The 17,022-nt window shown below is 41.0% G+C and overlaps 1 protein-coding gene across 4 annotated transcripts in view; it reads right to left on the reverse strand.

Annotated features, from left to right (window-relative positions):
* The window catches only part of neto1l (neuropilin (NRP) and tolloid (TLL)-like 1, like), a 182,143-nt gene that overhangs the window by 22,359 nt on the left and 142,762 nt on the right, over nucleotides 1-17,022 (reverse strand). For all 4 annotated transcript variants that reach the window (XM_029697544.1, XM_029697538.1, XM_029697526.1 and 1 more), the window contains exons 7-8: nucleotides 15,694-15,922; nucleotides 3,121-3,234 (exon numbers count right to left, since the gene is read on the reverse strand). In XM_029697544.1, coding sequence (XP_029553404.1) covers nucleotides 3,121-3,234; nucleotides 15,694-15,922 — 343 coding nt within the window. The remainder of the gene's footprint in view (nucleotides 1-3,120; nucleotides 3,235-15,693; nucleotides 15,923-17,022) is intronic.

A 17,022-nucleotide genomic window follows, 5' to 3' on the forward strand; every position in this document is an offset into this window, starting at 1 on the left:
TGAGAGACAGAATAACAACAGAAAAATCCAGAATAACGCATGTCAAAAATGTTATAAATTGATTTGCATTTTAATGAGGGTTATTTCCCTCATTAAAATGCAAATCAATTTATAACATTTTTGACATGCGTTTTTATGGATTCTTCTGTTGTTATTCTGTCTCCCCTCTCAATCAGAAAGATTTCTGGCTCCCAGGTGTCTTTTATACAGGTAACAAACTGAGATTAGGAGCACACTCTTAAAAGGAGTGCTCCTAATCTCAGTTTGTTACCTGTATAAAAGACACCTGTCCACAGAAGCAATGAATCAATCAGATTCCAAACTCTCCACCATGGCCAAGACCAAAGAGCTCTCCAAGGATGTCAGGGACAAGATTGTAGACCTACACAAGGCTGGAATGGGCTACAAGACCATCGCCAAGCAGCTTGGTGAGAAGATGACAGCAGTTGGTGCGATTATTCGCAAATGGAAGAAACACAAAAGAACTGTCAATCTCCCTCGGCCTGGGGCTACATGCAAGATCTCATCTCATCTCGTGGAGTTGCAATGATCATGAGAACGGTGAGGAATCAGCCCAGAACTACACGGGAGGATCTTGTCAATGATCTCAAGGCAGCTGGGACCATAGTCACCAAGAAAACAATTGGTAACACACTACGCCGTGAAGGACTGAAATCCTGCAGCGCCCGCAAGGTCCCCCTGCTCAAGAAAGGACATATACATGCCCGTCTGAAGTTTGCCAATGAAAATCTGAATGATTCATAGGACAACTGGGTGAAAGTGTTGTGGTCAGATGAGACCAAAATGGAGCTCTTTGGCATCAACTCAACTCGCCGTGTTTGGAGGAGGAGGAATGCTGCCTATGACCCCAAGAACACCATCCCCACCATCAAACATGGAGGTGGAAACATTATGCTTTGGGGGTGTTTTTCTGCTAAGGGGACAGGACAACTTTACCGCATCAAAGGGACGATGGACGGGGCCATGTACCGTCAAATCTTGGGTGAGAACCTCCTTCCCTCAGCCAGGGCATTGAAAATGGGTCGTGGATGGGTATTCCAGCATGACAATGACCCAAAACACATGGCAAAGCAAACAAAGGAGTGGCTCAAGAAGAAGCACATTAAGGTCCTGGAGTGGCCTAGCCAGTCTCCAGACCTTAATCCCATAGAAAATCTGTGGAGGGAGCTGAAGGTTCGAGTTGCCAAACGTCAGCCTCGAAACCTTAATGACTTGGAGAAGATCTGCAAAGAGGAGTGGGACAAAATCCCTCCTGAGATGTGTGCAAACCTGGTGGACAACTACAAGAAACGTCTGACCTCTGTGATTGCCAACAAGGGTTTTGCCACCAAGTACTAAGTCATGTTTTGCAGAGGGGTCAAATACTTATTTCCCTCATTAAAATGCAAATCATTTTCTAACATTTTTGACATGCGTTTTTCTGGATTTTTTTGTTGTTATTCTGTCTCTCACTGTTCAAATAAACCTACCATTAAAATTATAGACTGATCATTTCTTTGTCAGTGGGCAAACGTACAAAATCAGCAGGGGATCAAATACCTTTTTCCCTCACTGTACTTTGTGCATGAGACAAGTAATTTTTCCAACAATTGTTTACAGACAGATTATTTCACTTATAATTCACTGTATCACAATTCCAGTGGGTCAGAAGTTTACATACACTAAGTTGACTTTACCTTTAAACAGCTTGGAAAATTCCAGAAAATGATGTCATGGCTTTAGAAGCTTCTGATAGGCTAATTGACATAAGTTGAGTCATTTGGAGGTAAACCTGTGGATGCCTCTTTGCTTGACATCATGGGAAAATCAAAAGAAATCAGCCAAGACCTCAGAAAAAAAATTGTAGACCTCCACAAGTCTGGTTCATCCTTGGGAGCAATTTCCAAATGCTTGACAGTACCACGTTCATCTGTACAAACAATAGTACGCAAGTATAAACAACATGGGACCCCGCAGCCATCATACCGCTCAGGAAGGAGACGCGTTCTGTCTCCTAGAGATGAACGTACTTTGGTGCGAAAAGTGCAAATCAATCCCAGAACAACAGCAAAGGACCTTGTGAAGACGCTGGAGGAAACGGGTACAAAAGTATCTATATCCACAGTAAAAAAAAGTCCTATATTGACATAACCTGAAAGGCCGCTCAGCAAGCAAGAAGCCACTGCTCCAAAACCGCCATAAAAAATCCAGACTACGGTTTGCAACTGCACATGGTCTGATGAAAGAAAAATAGAACTGTTTGGCCATCGTTATGTTTGGAGGAAAAAGGGGGAGGCTTGCAAGCCGAAGAACACCATCCCAACCATCAAGCACGGGGGTGGCAGCATCATGTTGTGGGGGTGCTTTGCTGCAGGAGGGACTGGTGCACTTCACAAAATAGATAACATCCTGAGGATGGAAAATTATGTGGATATACTGAAGCAACATCTCAAGACATCAGTCAGGAAGTTAAAGCTTGGTTGCAAATGGGTCTTCCAAATGGACAATGACCCAAAGCATACTTCCAAAGTTGTGGCAAAATGGCTTAAGGACAACAAAGTCAAGGTATTGGAGTGGCCATCACAAAACCTCAATCCTATAGAAGATTTGTGAAAAAGCGTGTGTGAGCAAGGAGGCCTACAAACCTGACTCAGTTACACCAGCTATGTCAGGAGGAAAGGGCCAAAATTCCCCCAACTTATTGTGGGAAGCTTGTGGAAGGCTACCCAAAACGTTTGAGTTAAAAAAATGTAAAGGCAATCCTACCAAAAACGAATTGATTGTATGTCAACTTCTGTCCCACTGGGAATGTGATGAAATAAATAAAAGCTGAAATAAATAATTCTCTCTACTATTATTCTGACATTTCACATTCTTAAAATAAAGTGGTGATCCTAACTGACCTAAGACGGAATATTTACAAGGATTAAATGTCAGGAATTGTGAAAAACTGAGTTTAAATATATTTGACTAAGGTGTATGTAAACTTGCAACTTCAACTGTATATTCTGAATGCAGTTGAATGATGAGGACCTAAGGTTTGAGTATGCCAGCAGTCTGTAGTTATGCATGTAATCAAGATTGGATCATTCTGGACCGAGCCTGGGTTTGACCGCTGACCTTTACAGTGATTCTCATCCCAGGGGTAGACACAGTTCTGAATGCCGTTACACACCAGGGTGTTGTTGATGCACATGTTACTGTGACAGAAGAAGGCATCCGCCTCGCATGGAGCTGCAATGACAGGAGACAGAACAACAATTAACAAGGACACACATATCCCAACCTGGGTATAATTGCATGCTGGGTAATAATAGGCCTGTCACTCTCTCTCCCTTCTCCTCCACCTTATCTCTTGTTCATCATTCTGTCTCTCTGCCTGTTCTGGGTGTCAGAATATGCAAAGTGTGTGTAAGGAGTGTTCAGTCATGAGTGTTCTGTTTTAGGTTTTTACCTATTCAGCCAGATAGTATCTATGGCCCTTCATAGTTGGTTGGCAGTTGGTGTACCAGCCTGTTTAGATGGAGTTAAACAGAGGTTGGGAAAGTGAGTATCTGCTGAGTAAAGAGTGGTGTATTTGATGTACCTGTGCTTATAGGAATCAATTGATTACAGTGCTCAACAACTGTGGGACAGAGGCTCTCCATTTTTGTGATCATTATGTATTAGATGGTTTCCATCTACAGGATCTGCTTTGTTCAAATAGTCAAGGATGAATGTTCTTTTTAATGAAAGGAGTGTACTCTATAGCACACCAAACAGCCTTTTACCGTGTATGATCTTACACAAAATCAATGGCATCAGCAATAGAGCAAAAATGATCCACAACATGAATCAATATCAGAGCCGCCCTCCCACATTCTGAAATTGCCCCCACCCCCCCGCAGTTTTATCATTGCACTGTGATAAAAGAAATGGGGCAACGGTGTGCTTTAGGACCATTCGGAGAGCTTGTCTCAGAGAGGTCATGTAGGCTGTTTTCTGGTTTCAACCAGCTAGATTTAGGACTGCTTGGACACCACAGGTTGTGTGGAGGGAAAGCTTCTGAAAGGCTGGTGTATAGGACCAGCACGGGAGAGATGAACAGAGGCAGCTGCTGTCTGGGTGTGTTGCGCTTTTTCTCAGAGTTGTAAAAGCAAGCAGAGCAGAAACTGGCTACTCTTTAGTTGACTGATAGCTAGTTAGCTAGCTAGTAGCTACCACAGCCAGTTCAGTTAGCTAGACTCTAGCTAGCTATCTGTCAGGTAGCAGTATCTAACAGCTGCTGTGTGTATGGAAATGTTTTGTAGCCTTTGTTTTGTCCCGTATCAACAAAAGTACATTTGATGATGTACCATTAGTTAGAGCTAGCCAAAAGTTGGCTAACAATAGCGAGCTAGCTAGCTCACTAACTTGAGCTATTATTTTTGCCTCAATCACACTAGACCTGAATTAAATGATGGAACCAGCGGCCAAATGATTGAAGACCGATATTCTGATGTTTGTTTCAGCGCAATGTGAATTTTATCAGTCAGTATAGCAATGCAATCCTATTGATCTGTCAGTTTCCCTAGCTAATTCCCTACTTTTCACGCTGATTCGGTATAAACAGCTCTACAGGCTTCACTGTCATGGTGCACAGTCAATACACAACACTGTGCTCATCATGTCGTAGCAGGATCAGATGGTGACAGATTTCCCTGCAGGGTTAGACAGCCAGGGAAGACCAGTCTACAGAGCTCAGGTGAATTTTGCAGTATATTATAACAATCAGTGAATGGATACAAAGTTCCGTCTTGAGTTGATGGGTAGGCTACAGTCTGGGATCTGGGAATAATGGTCATTTCAATTATTGAACCATTAATTCTATTCTTGGGTAATATAATGTATAAATGTACACCAAGGTAATTCTTTGTAATGCGTCATCTGAGCAGGGTCAGATGATGACAGTGTTCTCATCAGGGTCAGGCAGCCAGGGAAGACCAGTCTGTGACGGCACAGAGGTGAACTTTTGCAGATGCAAACAACACTTTGTTCTCTCTGTGCAGCAAACACTGGATAAGCCAGAAGCTTCAAAGATTGAAACTATTTTAAGGCAGTCTGACAAACCTCTAAAGTTGATTTCCAAACTGTATCAAGGGCTGATAGAGGCTTTTCCCAATGACACAAAACACGTAAAACGAAAACGTGAGGAAGACCTGGGAGGCACTATTGACGATAATGAATGGGTACAGATTTGTTAAAATGCCCAGTCATGTTCATATAATCTGACATAAATGACTGCAATTTAAGACCATCCATAGAACGTTCTATATGCCAGTGAAACTGATTATCATGCACTTAGAAATTAAATTCTTCTGCTGGAGGTGGAAAACACAAAAGGGGACATATTTGCATATGTTATGGTCTTGTGAAGGCTGTCTGAATTCTGGCAAAGAGTATGTTATTTTATCTCAGCATGTCTACAGATTCTTCCTTCTCCTTAATTTTGTTAGCTTGGAAATGTTGATACTGGAGACTGTTCTCAGAAGAAACTGTGTAACCTAGCATTTATAGCGGCTAAGAAATGCAGGTTGGTTATCCTCCCACAATGGATGGCAGAAATGTCAAGTTATGTATCACTAGATTTGATTTATTACAAGATTAAGGGTATACTGTGCAACTTTCATAAAGTCTGGATGCCTTATATGGAATACTGTATGACAAAAGGAGTCTGTATTGAAAACTTCAGGGGAGATACCTATTTAGGCAATCCCTAGCTGCTGGGCTGCTCAGTCCTGGCCCTGGGGGTCTGCTGTACTGTTAATTGTCACTCTGGCCTTGGCCTAACACACCTGAAACCAATAAGGAATCTTTCACTAAGATCCCAAAGCTGAGTGGGGTGTGTTGTGTTTGGGGCTCTGCAGGGCCATGGACCCCTAGGGGCAGGACGGGGTGACCCAGTTAAGTTGTGTGCAAAAAGAGCTCTGAAAGTACTATTAGGCCTATGATGTGAATTATATGGAGAATGTGCTATTTCTGTGTGCTATTGTGTGTTGTATGTGTGTTTTTATTAAACTTTTTTGTTTTCCAAAAGATGACAAGGAAGTTGTTTTGTGGAGAGGGTTGAGTTATTGACTAGACTGGTGGGGCTCGGGCTGGCCTGGTGGTCTGGCTGAAATTTTACATAGAGTATGTCTTAATTAAGACAAACAAAAGTTACGTCTTTGAACTTTATTTGTTGTTCATTTGTTAGGCTATTGGTTAAAGGTGCAACACAATAATGATTATTGAATTATCATTGATCTAGTATTATTGATCAGTCTTATCAATCTTGCTTAAAAATCTTGCTTACTTTTTGTTGTTCTAAACAGAGACGGCTAGAAGGGCCCTGGGTCATATTAGATTGCAGGAAATGAACTTTAGATGCCCCAAAAACTGGCAGGACCCCCAGACCTCCTGCCAAGCTATGCACCCCCACTTCTAAAATCAAAGTTGCGCCCCTGCTAAAGTATTATGATGCTACAGATTTGGGTGAATTTGGAGGCGCATTACTCAGCCCTGAACCCATCTGCTCTTCATGAATTTTCATCTTTCCTCCTCTTCTGAAATGTGATGAGACAAGGCAGTGCATAGTAATCTCTCTGGGAGTGTTCCTTTTAAAGCTATCTATCTAACTACACGGGTAAGGAAACACCTGGAGAGAAAACCTTGACATCCTGGAGATGTCAGACTAACACATGTTGTAATCATCCAGGCCTGAATCCTTAAGGGCCAGAGATACTGTATGCATACATAACTTAACTTGAATGTTCACACGAATTATGTATGCATCGATGCCAATACGGAGATATGCACAAAGTTAAGAGGCAAGTTATGACTGTGTGTTGATACTGGCAGGAAATGAACGGTGTGCGTGTGTATATGTCTATCCATTAGTGCTTGTGTACGAGCAAGTGTGACACATAGCTGTATCCGTGACAACAGGCGGTGACAGAGATCATAAAAGTGAAAGATGTGAGGAGAAGAGAGCGACAGAGAGCGAAAGAGAGAGAGAGATGTTTGGAAAGCGACAGAGCCATCGAGGCAGAAGGAAGTGAGTTATCCAATTATAGAGTCTCAGGTAATGTGTTAGCAGCCTCATCACCACACCGGTAATTAAACAAGCAAGGTGACTTTCAGAGACAGGAGACACCTCCCCTCTTAATCACACTAATGCACTGGCCTACCGTGGCCTCCACAGTGTAATGAACAGACCTACTGACTAATCAAACGGCTACACCAAGCCAAGACAGTTTCCTCCATTCTATCAATGTAATTCAATGGGATTTAATACATCTTTATTGCACCCTAACAGTAATCTGTTTCTAGTGGTATAGTTTAAACTGAACATTCAATATTCCCTGCACTGACTCAGAACAGAGGGTAGTGATGTAAGGGTTACAGCTGACTCCTGATAAGTGCACATTGGATAAGAACAAACTATTAAAATGCAGTAAAGTTCACCACCATATACATTATGTTCAATTACTCTAGATATGCACGTTCTGGTTTAGAGCATCATGATTTCATATCAGTCCTAGCCCCAAGTCATGCCATTCATCAGGAGTGGAGCATGAAGACTGGTAGAAGCAGCACTTCACACTACATCCTCCCTGTCTACTGTTGAAACTCATTAGAATGTGGGATGGGTGAACATAATGGATGGCTGTGTTTAAACATTGATTATTTACTAGCTGTGGATGGGGAAGTGATCACGCACACTCACACACACACACACTCACACACACACACACACACACTCACACACACACTCACACACACACACACACACTCACACACACACACACACACTCACACACACACACACACACAAAATAATGCGTTGCGTTGGGCATTAAAACAGGCTGCTGTCTGATACAGAAGGGCTCAAGGTTGGGCAGAATTACCTGAATGATGGACGACTGTTTTCATCTCTGCACTGATCCCAGGGGAATAATAACAGCTCAAATTAGATTGAATTATCTCCTCTTGCTCGCTCTCTCTCTCTTTCTCTGTCTCCCTCTACGTCTCTCCCTCTCTTCCTCTCTCTCTCTCTCTCTCTCTCTTTCTCGGTCTCCCTCTATGTCTCTCCCTCTCTTCCTCTCTCTCTATCTCTCTCTTTCTCCCTCTCCCTCTACGTCTCTCCCTCTCTTCTTCTCTCTCTCTCTCTCTCTCTCAATTCAATTCAATTCAATTTAAAGGGCATTATTGGGATGGGAAACATATATTTACATTGCCAAAGCAAGTGAAATAGATAATAAACAAAAGTGAAATAAACAATCAACATGGACAGTAAACATTACACTCACAAAAGTTTAAAAGGAATAGAGACATTTCAAATGTCATATAATGGCTATGTACAGTGCTATAATGATGTGCAATAGTTAAAGTACAAAAGGGAAAATAAATCAACATAAATACATGTTGTATTTACAATGGTGTTTGTTCTTCACTGGTTGCCCTTTTCTTGTGGAAACAGGTCACAAATCTTGCTGCTGTTATGGCACACTGTGGTATTTCACCCAGTAGATATGGGAGTTTATCAAAATTGGATTTGTTTTCGAATACTTTGTGGGTGTTTGTAATCTGAGGGAAATATGTGTCTCTAATATGGTCATACATTTGGCAGGAGGTTAGGAAGTGCAGCTCAGTTTCCACGTCATTTTGTGGGCAGGGTGCACATAGCCTGTCTTCTCTTGAGAGCCAGGTCTGCCTACGGCAGCCACTCTCCCCTTCCCCTACGCTCCCACCAGTACATCCCTAAAAGCGTTCCCAACGGGCCTCTCCAATCCTAACCTTAACCATTCGGGCTCAAATGCAGGACTAACCTTAGGTCAGTGTCTGGGGCTTACTTCAGCCTTCTCTTCCTGAACACAGTGCCAGTTCTCCCCACCAGGGGGAGGTGCTGTCCTCACCATCCACGACACTCAGTAGCCTACCACTGCTCCACAGGGCCACATCTGACTTTATGAAGAGGTGGATCCAAACTAATCTGCAGCCAAATTAATTCCTAGACATTTTGTAATAAAAAAGTGCCCCTTTCCACACCCAGGAGCCTTCCCCCCCACTGCCCCAGGCATAAATTAAATAATAATAAAGTGGCCTGATGAAATACACTAGACATCCAACTGAAAGCTCGGAAGTCCTCTAACTCAGTTTGCTGCAGAGGAGCACTTTATACGAACTTCAAAACCATAGCTCTAATTGCAATAAAACAACATATTTTTGATGGAAGCTTGGTTCAGAGAGGAAGATGAGAATCGAGAGGTTTTACTCAGCCCAAAATCTTTCCAAAAAAATAAGCCCTCGAAGTGAGGGATTTTTGTATGGAGTTCAATGAGAATGTCAAATTTGGTATGTGAGGCTTAGTTTATCGAATAGAAGTTTCGTAATGGTTAGGCTGTTACGAATGCACTGATATAAGTGAACGCACGTGGCATTTCGGCAACTTCGAATATGAAATTACTTTATATTGGAGTTGAGCTAGATAGACAGAGGACTCATCATGGCTATAACCCGTTTTAGCATGTACATTGCCATTGAGGGCTTCCACCATTTTAAAGTAGTCAACTGGGTGGGGATTCCTATGTTGGGAGCAATCAGCCAAGGAAAAATAAGAAAATGTACTACTTTAAAATGTCAATGCTGTCACAGACGCTATAGGGAAAGGGAGATATCTAGTCAGTTGTACAACTGAATGCATCTCCCTCATTTAACCCAACCCCTCTGAATCAGAGAGGTGTGGGGGGGCTGCCTTAATCGACATCTTCGGCACCTGGGGAACAGTGGGTTAACTGCCCTGCTCAGGGGCAGAACGACAGATTTTTACCTTGTCAGCTCAGGGATTCGATCCAACAACATTTCTGTTACTGGCCCAACGCTCCTACTCACCAAGCTACCTGCCAGGCTACCTACCTGCCAGGCTACCTATAATGGCACAGATACAAAGATAAGTCCTCTAACTCTATGGCAGGTTGTTCACATGCGTATCTGCCCTCTCATTGGCTAGAATGGTCCCATATGATCTTGCCTCCTCCCGCCTGCCTTCCATCTTTGAGGACTTGTACTGTATTTCCATTGTTAGAGCAGTTACTTGACTATCCTGTCAATTTAATAGACAATGGGTGTATTCGAGCAGATTACTCTTGTCAAGTGGGGGACTATTGTGTGTTGCATTCTGGGGATAAAACTTGCGTCTACAGGTCGACTGCATGAACTTTACAAAAATCATGCAGTTGACTGCATGATTCTGCAGTTGCTCTCCACCAGCTTCATCCTGCAGCCATCACCTGCATTGCGGGAGACTCTATTGTCAACCAATCATTGGGGTGTTTTTGTTTGACCCACGTGAACCTGACCAAAGACATGACTGAAACAGGAACTTGCTGCAATTCATGTGTAGCCTACAGTGAATAGATAAATGTGATATTTTAGGCACTCTCACTAATTAGTTGTATAATGTACACACATACAGTAGGATTTCAGTTTGTGAGTGTTATATCGGTTTTTGGACACGTTTATTTCTACATTATAAACAAAACCTTTTATAAACAATGGCAACACTGCCATGTTGATCTGAGCCTTACTGTTGGGAAACCACATTAGTGTTTATGTCTTGAGAAGCAGGAGAAAAACGATGTCCATAGATGCTGGGTGACTAAACAGATGTCTGGGGAAATCAAACAAGGAGAAGTATATATATATATATATATATATATATATATATATATATATATATATATATATATATATATATATATATATATATATATATATATACATATATACATATATATATATATATACATATACATATATATATACATATATATACATATATATATACATATATATATATATATATATATATATATATATACATATATATATATATATATATACATATATATATACATATATATACATATATATATATATTATATATATATATATATATATATATATATATATATATATGTTTATGTTTATAGGCTAAGCCAACAGTATAAGCTTTGACAGCCAATATGTAATCAGATAAAACCAAATAAGAATGATCCTACAGTATATGCATATGTTTTCCAATAAACGCCAGATCAACTATATAGTGGCTTTAAGCATACAAAATATGGATTCAACTGTACCCGGTCACAAATCAACCAATGATTGATGTACAGTATATGTATAGGTTTATAAACCTTGTAAAAAAGGAAAGTAATCAATGTATAAGACAATCACTGTATGTAGATGACCCGTATGTCTACGTACATATGCTGTCTCATAAACGCCAGATCTCAGACATCTCAATGTCTATTTGAATGCAGAGATTGGCATGTGAAGAGAAGCCACTGAGGATGTAGATCTATACGTCCCAGGGGACTCTAGGAACTGACGAGGCATGAAGAGGCTGACAGCTCTGCTGTCGCTCACACACATCTCCCACCCTAGGTATAATTGCATGCTGGGTAATAACAGGAATGTCTCTCTCGCTCTCTCTCCCCCCTCTCTCTCTTGTTCATCATTCTGTCTCTCTGCCTCTTCTGGGTGTCAGAATATGCAAAAAGAGTGTAAGGAGTGTTCAGTCATGAGTGTTCTGTTTTAGGTTTTTACCTATTCAGCCAGATAGTATCTATGGCCCTTCATAGTTGGTTGGCAGTTGGTGTACCAGCCTGTTTAGATGGAGTTAAACAGAGGTTGGGAGAATATTAGTTAAACAGAGGTTAGCTCTAAGAGAATATCCGCTGAGTAGATTTGGTGTACCTGCATATCGCCTGGTGGTACCTGCATGTTTAAATGGTATTGATGATTTTGCTCTGCGGTTCTGAATGCAGCTCTGGCTCAGGGCATTGCTAGGCATTGGTTGATTGACTTAGGCAGCAGTGTTGCCGGGGTAACAGCACATCCTGGCTTCATTCAGTAGATAGGCCTCAGAAAGAGGAAACTGACTCACACACAAACAACTGCACTGCCTATTCATTAAACACACACTGACACACACACACACGCACTCACAAACACATGCAAACCAGTCTAACACTTTTGTAACTGATGCAGATCTGTGTGTGTATTTAAAGAGAGCGAAAGAGATAGAGAGAGAGGGAGAAAGTGAGAGCGAAAGGGAGAGAAAGAGGGAGAGAGCCTTAAAAGGAGAGTTCCTGTGCCTTTCATTCACACTGAGCTGAGCCACTGAGTCATCCTCCATTCTATCCCCCCTATCATCCTCAGCAGGAGTACAATGGCCTCACTGTGCAAACCTCTCTCCCCTGTCAATTTAAACTACTCAATCAATGGGAGATGGGTGTCTGTGTTTCTCTCTCTGTAGTGTGCATATCCAGGGATGAAAGTAGATGTCCTTTCTTCATGGTACGGGGAACCTCCTATGTGTGCACGCACAAAATGGGCCTAGTCATAGAATTACATATACAATCCCTATTCATTTAATAGGATCTCTTTGGGCCTAGAAGTCATTTAACTTAACTAAAATGTATTACGTTTTAATGTGGCATAAACACAACCAGTCATGATGTTTTAATCTGATTGTCAAACAATCAAAGAATCATGTAGGCTACTCAGGTACGTTCGATTACTCACAAATGAATTCCAGCAGCAAAACAGTGCTCTGTGCAGCCGCCATTTGATAAATGGAAATAAATATTTGTTAAAACACCAAAAAATGTAATGATATTCGGCGACTGTCATTATGTCTGCACTAGCCTGAATTGATGCGTCTTCAGCTGTCTGCGTGCGTCAGTCTCGGCTAGTCATCTCTGCCTTGAAAATATGTCAGTGTTCTCCTTGAACCACACCGCATTTTGGAGCGTAGCCTATACCACCCGATTTCAAGTACATTCGCTCATTTTTCATGCTGCTGACATGATATGATAAATAATGTTGTAATAGCCTACAGTTTCCTTAACATTTTGGTTGAATTATTGAGATAGGCTCATGTTTTACCAGTATGGCGTACCCTCACTATTTATTTTTGCCGGGACGCCTTACCGGACCGTATTGCTTTTCTTTCACCCCTGTATATATCTATCTCTCCTTTCTGTGTTTGTGTTCTGTCTGTGTGCGTGCGTGTGAGCTATGATAGCTCTCCAACAGCATTAAGAGGGGATGTGAATACTATGGTTTCTGGGGAAAAAGCACATTTTGAGATCCAGTGAGTACTCACTTTGTCTCTCTCTCTCTTTTGCTCTCCTCCCTCTCCCCCACTCATTCTCTCCCCCTCACACTGCCTCTCTATCGCTCCAACATAGTTCAGTTACTGTAATACATCATTCCACGAAAGTATCTCAGCTGCATGCGAACGGTGTGAATGACATGCCATCACTACCACATTCATATAGACAGAGTCAGACAGTCTAAGGTACTGTAGTGTTTCCCTTATGAATGGACCATGAACAGTCTGAGAAGACTTAGTCAGTCACTAGATGTCCACATTACAAAGGACAGCATTGGTGAGCAAGCATGTAAGCTCATAAGCTACCCACTGGGCACAAACCGGTTGAATCAATGTTGTATCAATGTAATTTGAAAATCTACGTGGAAATGTGACCATACTATATCACTCATATATCGTCAATGATGCTATTTAGACCTAGTGTATATAGCATTTGTAATGTCATCAACAGCTTTTGTTTCAATTCAACCCAGAATTCAACTAAAAATAGACAATACAATAGGCTGAGGGTTTCAAGCTCTGGTTGATTTCAAATGTAATGATATTTAGTGATACTGAATTGTGTTTGGTTGTCAATGCAACCAAATATCAACATTTGAAAGATATTTATCTTCTGCTTAGATAGTTCCATCTGTGCCACTGACTTAGTCTGGCTTTAAGTCCAGTTTATCTACAAATTAATAATTGATATGTTGGATTCACATCCCAAAAATCTAAGTTAAAGAATAGGACTAAATCAAATCCAACTGTATTTAAAGTTTGATTTGATTTAGTCTTATTCTTTAACTTAGATTTTTGGTTGAGATGGAGACATGAATCCAACATATTATTAACAATTATTAATTTGTAGACAAACTGGAATTGAAGCCAGAGTAAGTCCGTTTCACAGATGGAACTATCAAAGCAGAAGATTCATCTCCTTCAAATGTTAATTATTTAGTTGCATTGACAATTAAATATCACTTTTTAAATTCAGCAAATAGCCTATTAATTTGTCAACACATTAACAAATAATATGTTGGATTCACGTTTCCAACTCAACCAAAAATCTAAGTTAAAGAAGGGGATTAAGCCAGTGGCTCAGATGATCAGATAATTGGCTCAGATCCAAGCAGTACATCTCCATTAAATGTTGATATATGGTTGCATTGTCAACCAAACACAATTCAATATTACTTTTGTAATACAGTAAATACAGTAAATCTTACAAACTAATGTAACATTCACCCTTAAAATGAATAACACTTTGAGGTTACTGTAACTATACTGTACATTTCTTATTATGTAATCCCACAACGTGTGCATGTTCAAGATAGCATGCATAGGTTGTTGCAGGGGAGATTCTATTTTATTTCCCCTTTATTTAACCAGGTAGGCCAGTTGAGGGGGAGATCTTCACAATTGCTTTAATAATCTGCACAGAATCTCAAACGGCATTGATCAATTGCACCATGTACTTTTAATGTAATCTCAACTTCAATCCAAGTCACTTGGTTCCGCTATTTCGATGAAGCACAGTGGTAACATATTCATCTGTTATATAAAAAAACAAATATCTGGCATTGTATTACCGTTTGAACTTTGCTGTGATTTGAAATGGTTGAAAGTGAAGTGATAGGCATTTGGGTGACAACTAAACCAAAGATCTGACATTGTATTTCCATTGGAATTTGGTTGTGTTTTTAGATGGTTTAAAGTGTAGTGATAACACACTAGAAATTCAACTAACTTTTGGCTGCTTTTATTAGTGAATGAATATAGGTTGTAATCTCATTGATCAACGTTTCAACCAAATATTACCCAATTATCCCACGTTGAAATTACGTGGTGTGCCCATTTGGTATTGTCCTAAGGGTACAGGTTAGGATCGGTCGTTAAAATAAGATTAATCCTTGTACATCTGTTCATTCAAGAATGGCCAGATAATGAAGATCCTATCTCTGATACTTCGTCCATCCCCTTTTAACACTGCAGTATAACAGTATAACAGTATAACAGTATAACAGCCCTGTGGCGATACACTCCCTAATGGAACGTTCCCTCTCCAGTCACGAGGAGCTGTTTAAACGCTCATAAAAGTAAATGAGATCCTTAGACTGCACCTCTGCCCACAGCGGTTTAGCCCAAGCCCATTCTCTCTCTCTCTCTCTCTCTCTCTCTCTCTCTCTCTCTCAATGGACAAGGCCATAAACGCGCTGATGAATTGACCACGCCCGTGTTTCTTTAATAGTCGCCACTAAAGATAGACTACGGCTGGGTTGTTTTTATTTTCTGTTTAACGCTGCAGACATAGGGTTAGGGGGTCCAGTATAAGAGGTGGGGGTGGGGGACATTAATGTACCCGATCTGTACCCTCCCCCATCCCAATGTTCCAGTAAATGTCTTTACTGCATGGCTTCTTGAAGAGGATATTACTGTATGTGTGCGTGTGTGTCTGTGTGTGTGTGTGCGCGTGTGCACAAGCACATTTGTGTGTGTGAACGCATATGCATATACTATCAACAGTCCCTTACGTTCTTGGAAGGTGGTGAAGAGTATCCTGAAGCGGCTCCGGCGGCTGCCCTGGTCGGCCCACATCCTGATCACCCCCGTGGTGGACACCAGCATCACGTCGTTGGCCACCGTAGAACAGAACTTGTTCTTCAGGTCCTCTACGGACGCACTGCCGTCGTACACCGCCACAAAGTTACGCTTACACTCATTACTGTTCTGCATCTCATAGTCCAGGAAACGCAGGTAGATCTGGGGTGGAGAGGACGTGGAGGAGAGTGAGGAGAAAGAGACAAGGGAAACGGGAGGGATTTGAGAAGGAGAGGTGGAATAAAAATAGAATATAGGACAAATGGAGAAAGAAAAATGGCAAAGGAGTTTGACAAAGATAGACAGAGGATGAGGGATAGAGATGTCATGAGAAAGGGAGAAGGAGAAATGAGGAGGGGGGAGAAAGAAGTGTTTAGTCATTCCTCCAGGCTGTATGTGTGTCACTGTCAGTCGTCACATCATCATTCAGTCACTGATATAGCAGTAAGCCTTGTAATGGAACTGCCTGAATAAGGTCACAGTCATTGCATTTACTTCAATCAAACCATGATAAACTTCCTCAAACCCACTGAGAGGAGCTCTTAGGTTTTCTCATCCATGTCTGTGGCTCTCGTAGATCAAACATGTGTCTTTACAAAACCTACAGTCATCCAGTGGTGTAAAGTATTTAAGTAAAAATACTTTAAAGTACTACTTAAGTAGTTTTTTGGGGTATCTGTACTTTACTTTACTATTTATATTTTTGACAACTTTTACTTTTACTTCAGTACATTCACTAGATTCATAAAGAAAATAATATACTTTTTGCCTGACACCCAAAAGTACTCTTTACATTTCGTATGTTTAGCATGACAGGAAAATGGTCAAATTCACACACTTATCAAGAGAACATCCCAGATCATCCCTACTGCCTCTGATCTGGCGGACTCACTAAACACACATGCTTCTTTCGTAAATGATGTCTGAGTGTGCCCCTGGCTATCTGTAATTAATAAAAAATGCAAGAAAATGGTTCCGTCTGGTTTGCTTAATATAAGGAATGTGAACTAATTTATACTTTTACTTTTGATACTTAAGTATATTTGAAACCAAATACTTTTAGACTTTTACTCAAGTAGTGTTTTACTGGGTGACTTTCACTTTTATTGAGTCATTTTCTATTAAGGTATCTTTACTTTTACTCAAGTATGACAATTGGATACTATTTCCACCACCGCAGTCATCACACTCAGCACTACTGAGAGACCAGAGAAGTTGTAGATGAATCATTCAACGGTTCACTCGCTAGGCTACATACAGTA

Source organism: Salmo trutta, chromosome 2 (assembly GCF_901001165.1).
Source record: "Salmo trutta chromosome 2, fSalTru1.1, whole genome shotgun sequence".
Lineage (NCBI taxonomy): Eukaryota > Metazoa > Chordata > Actinopteri > Salmoniformes > Salmonidae > Salmo > Salmo trutta.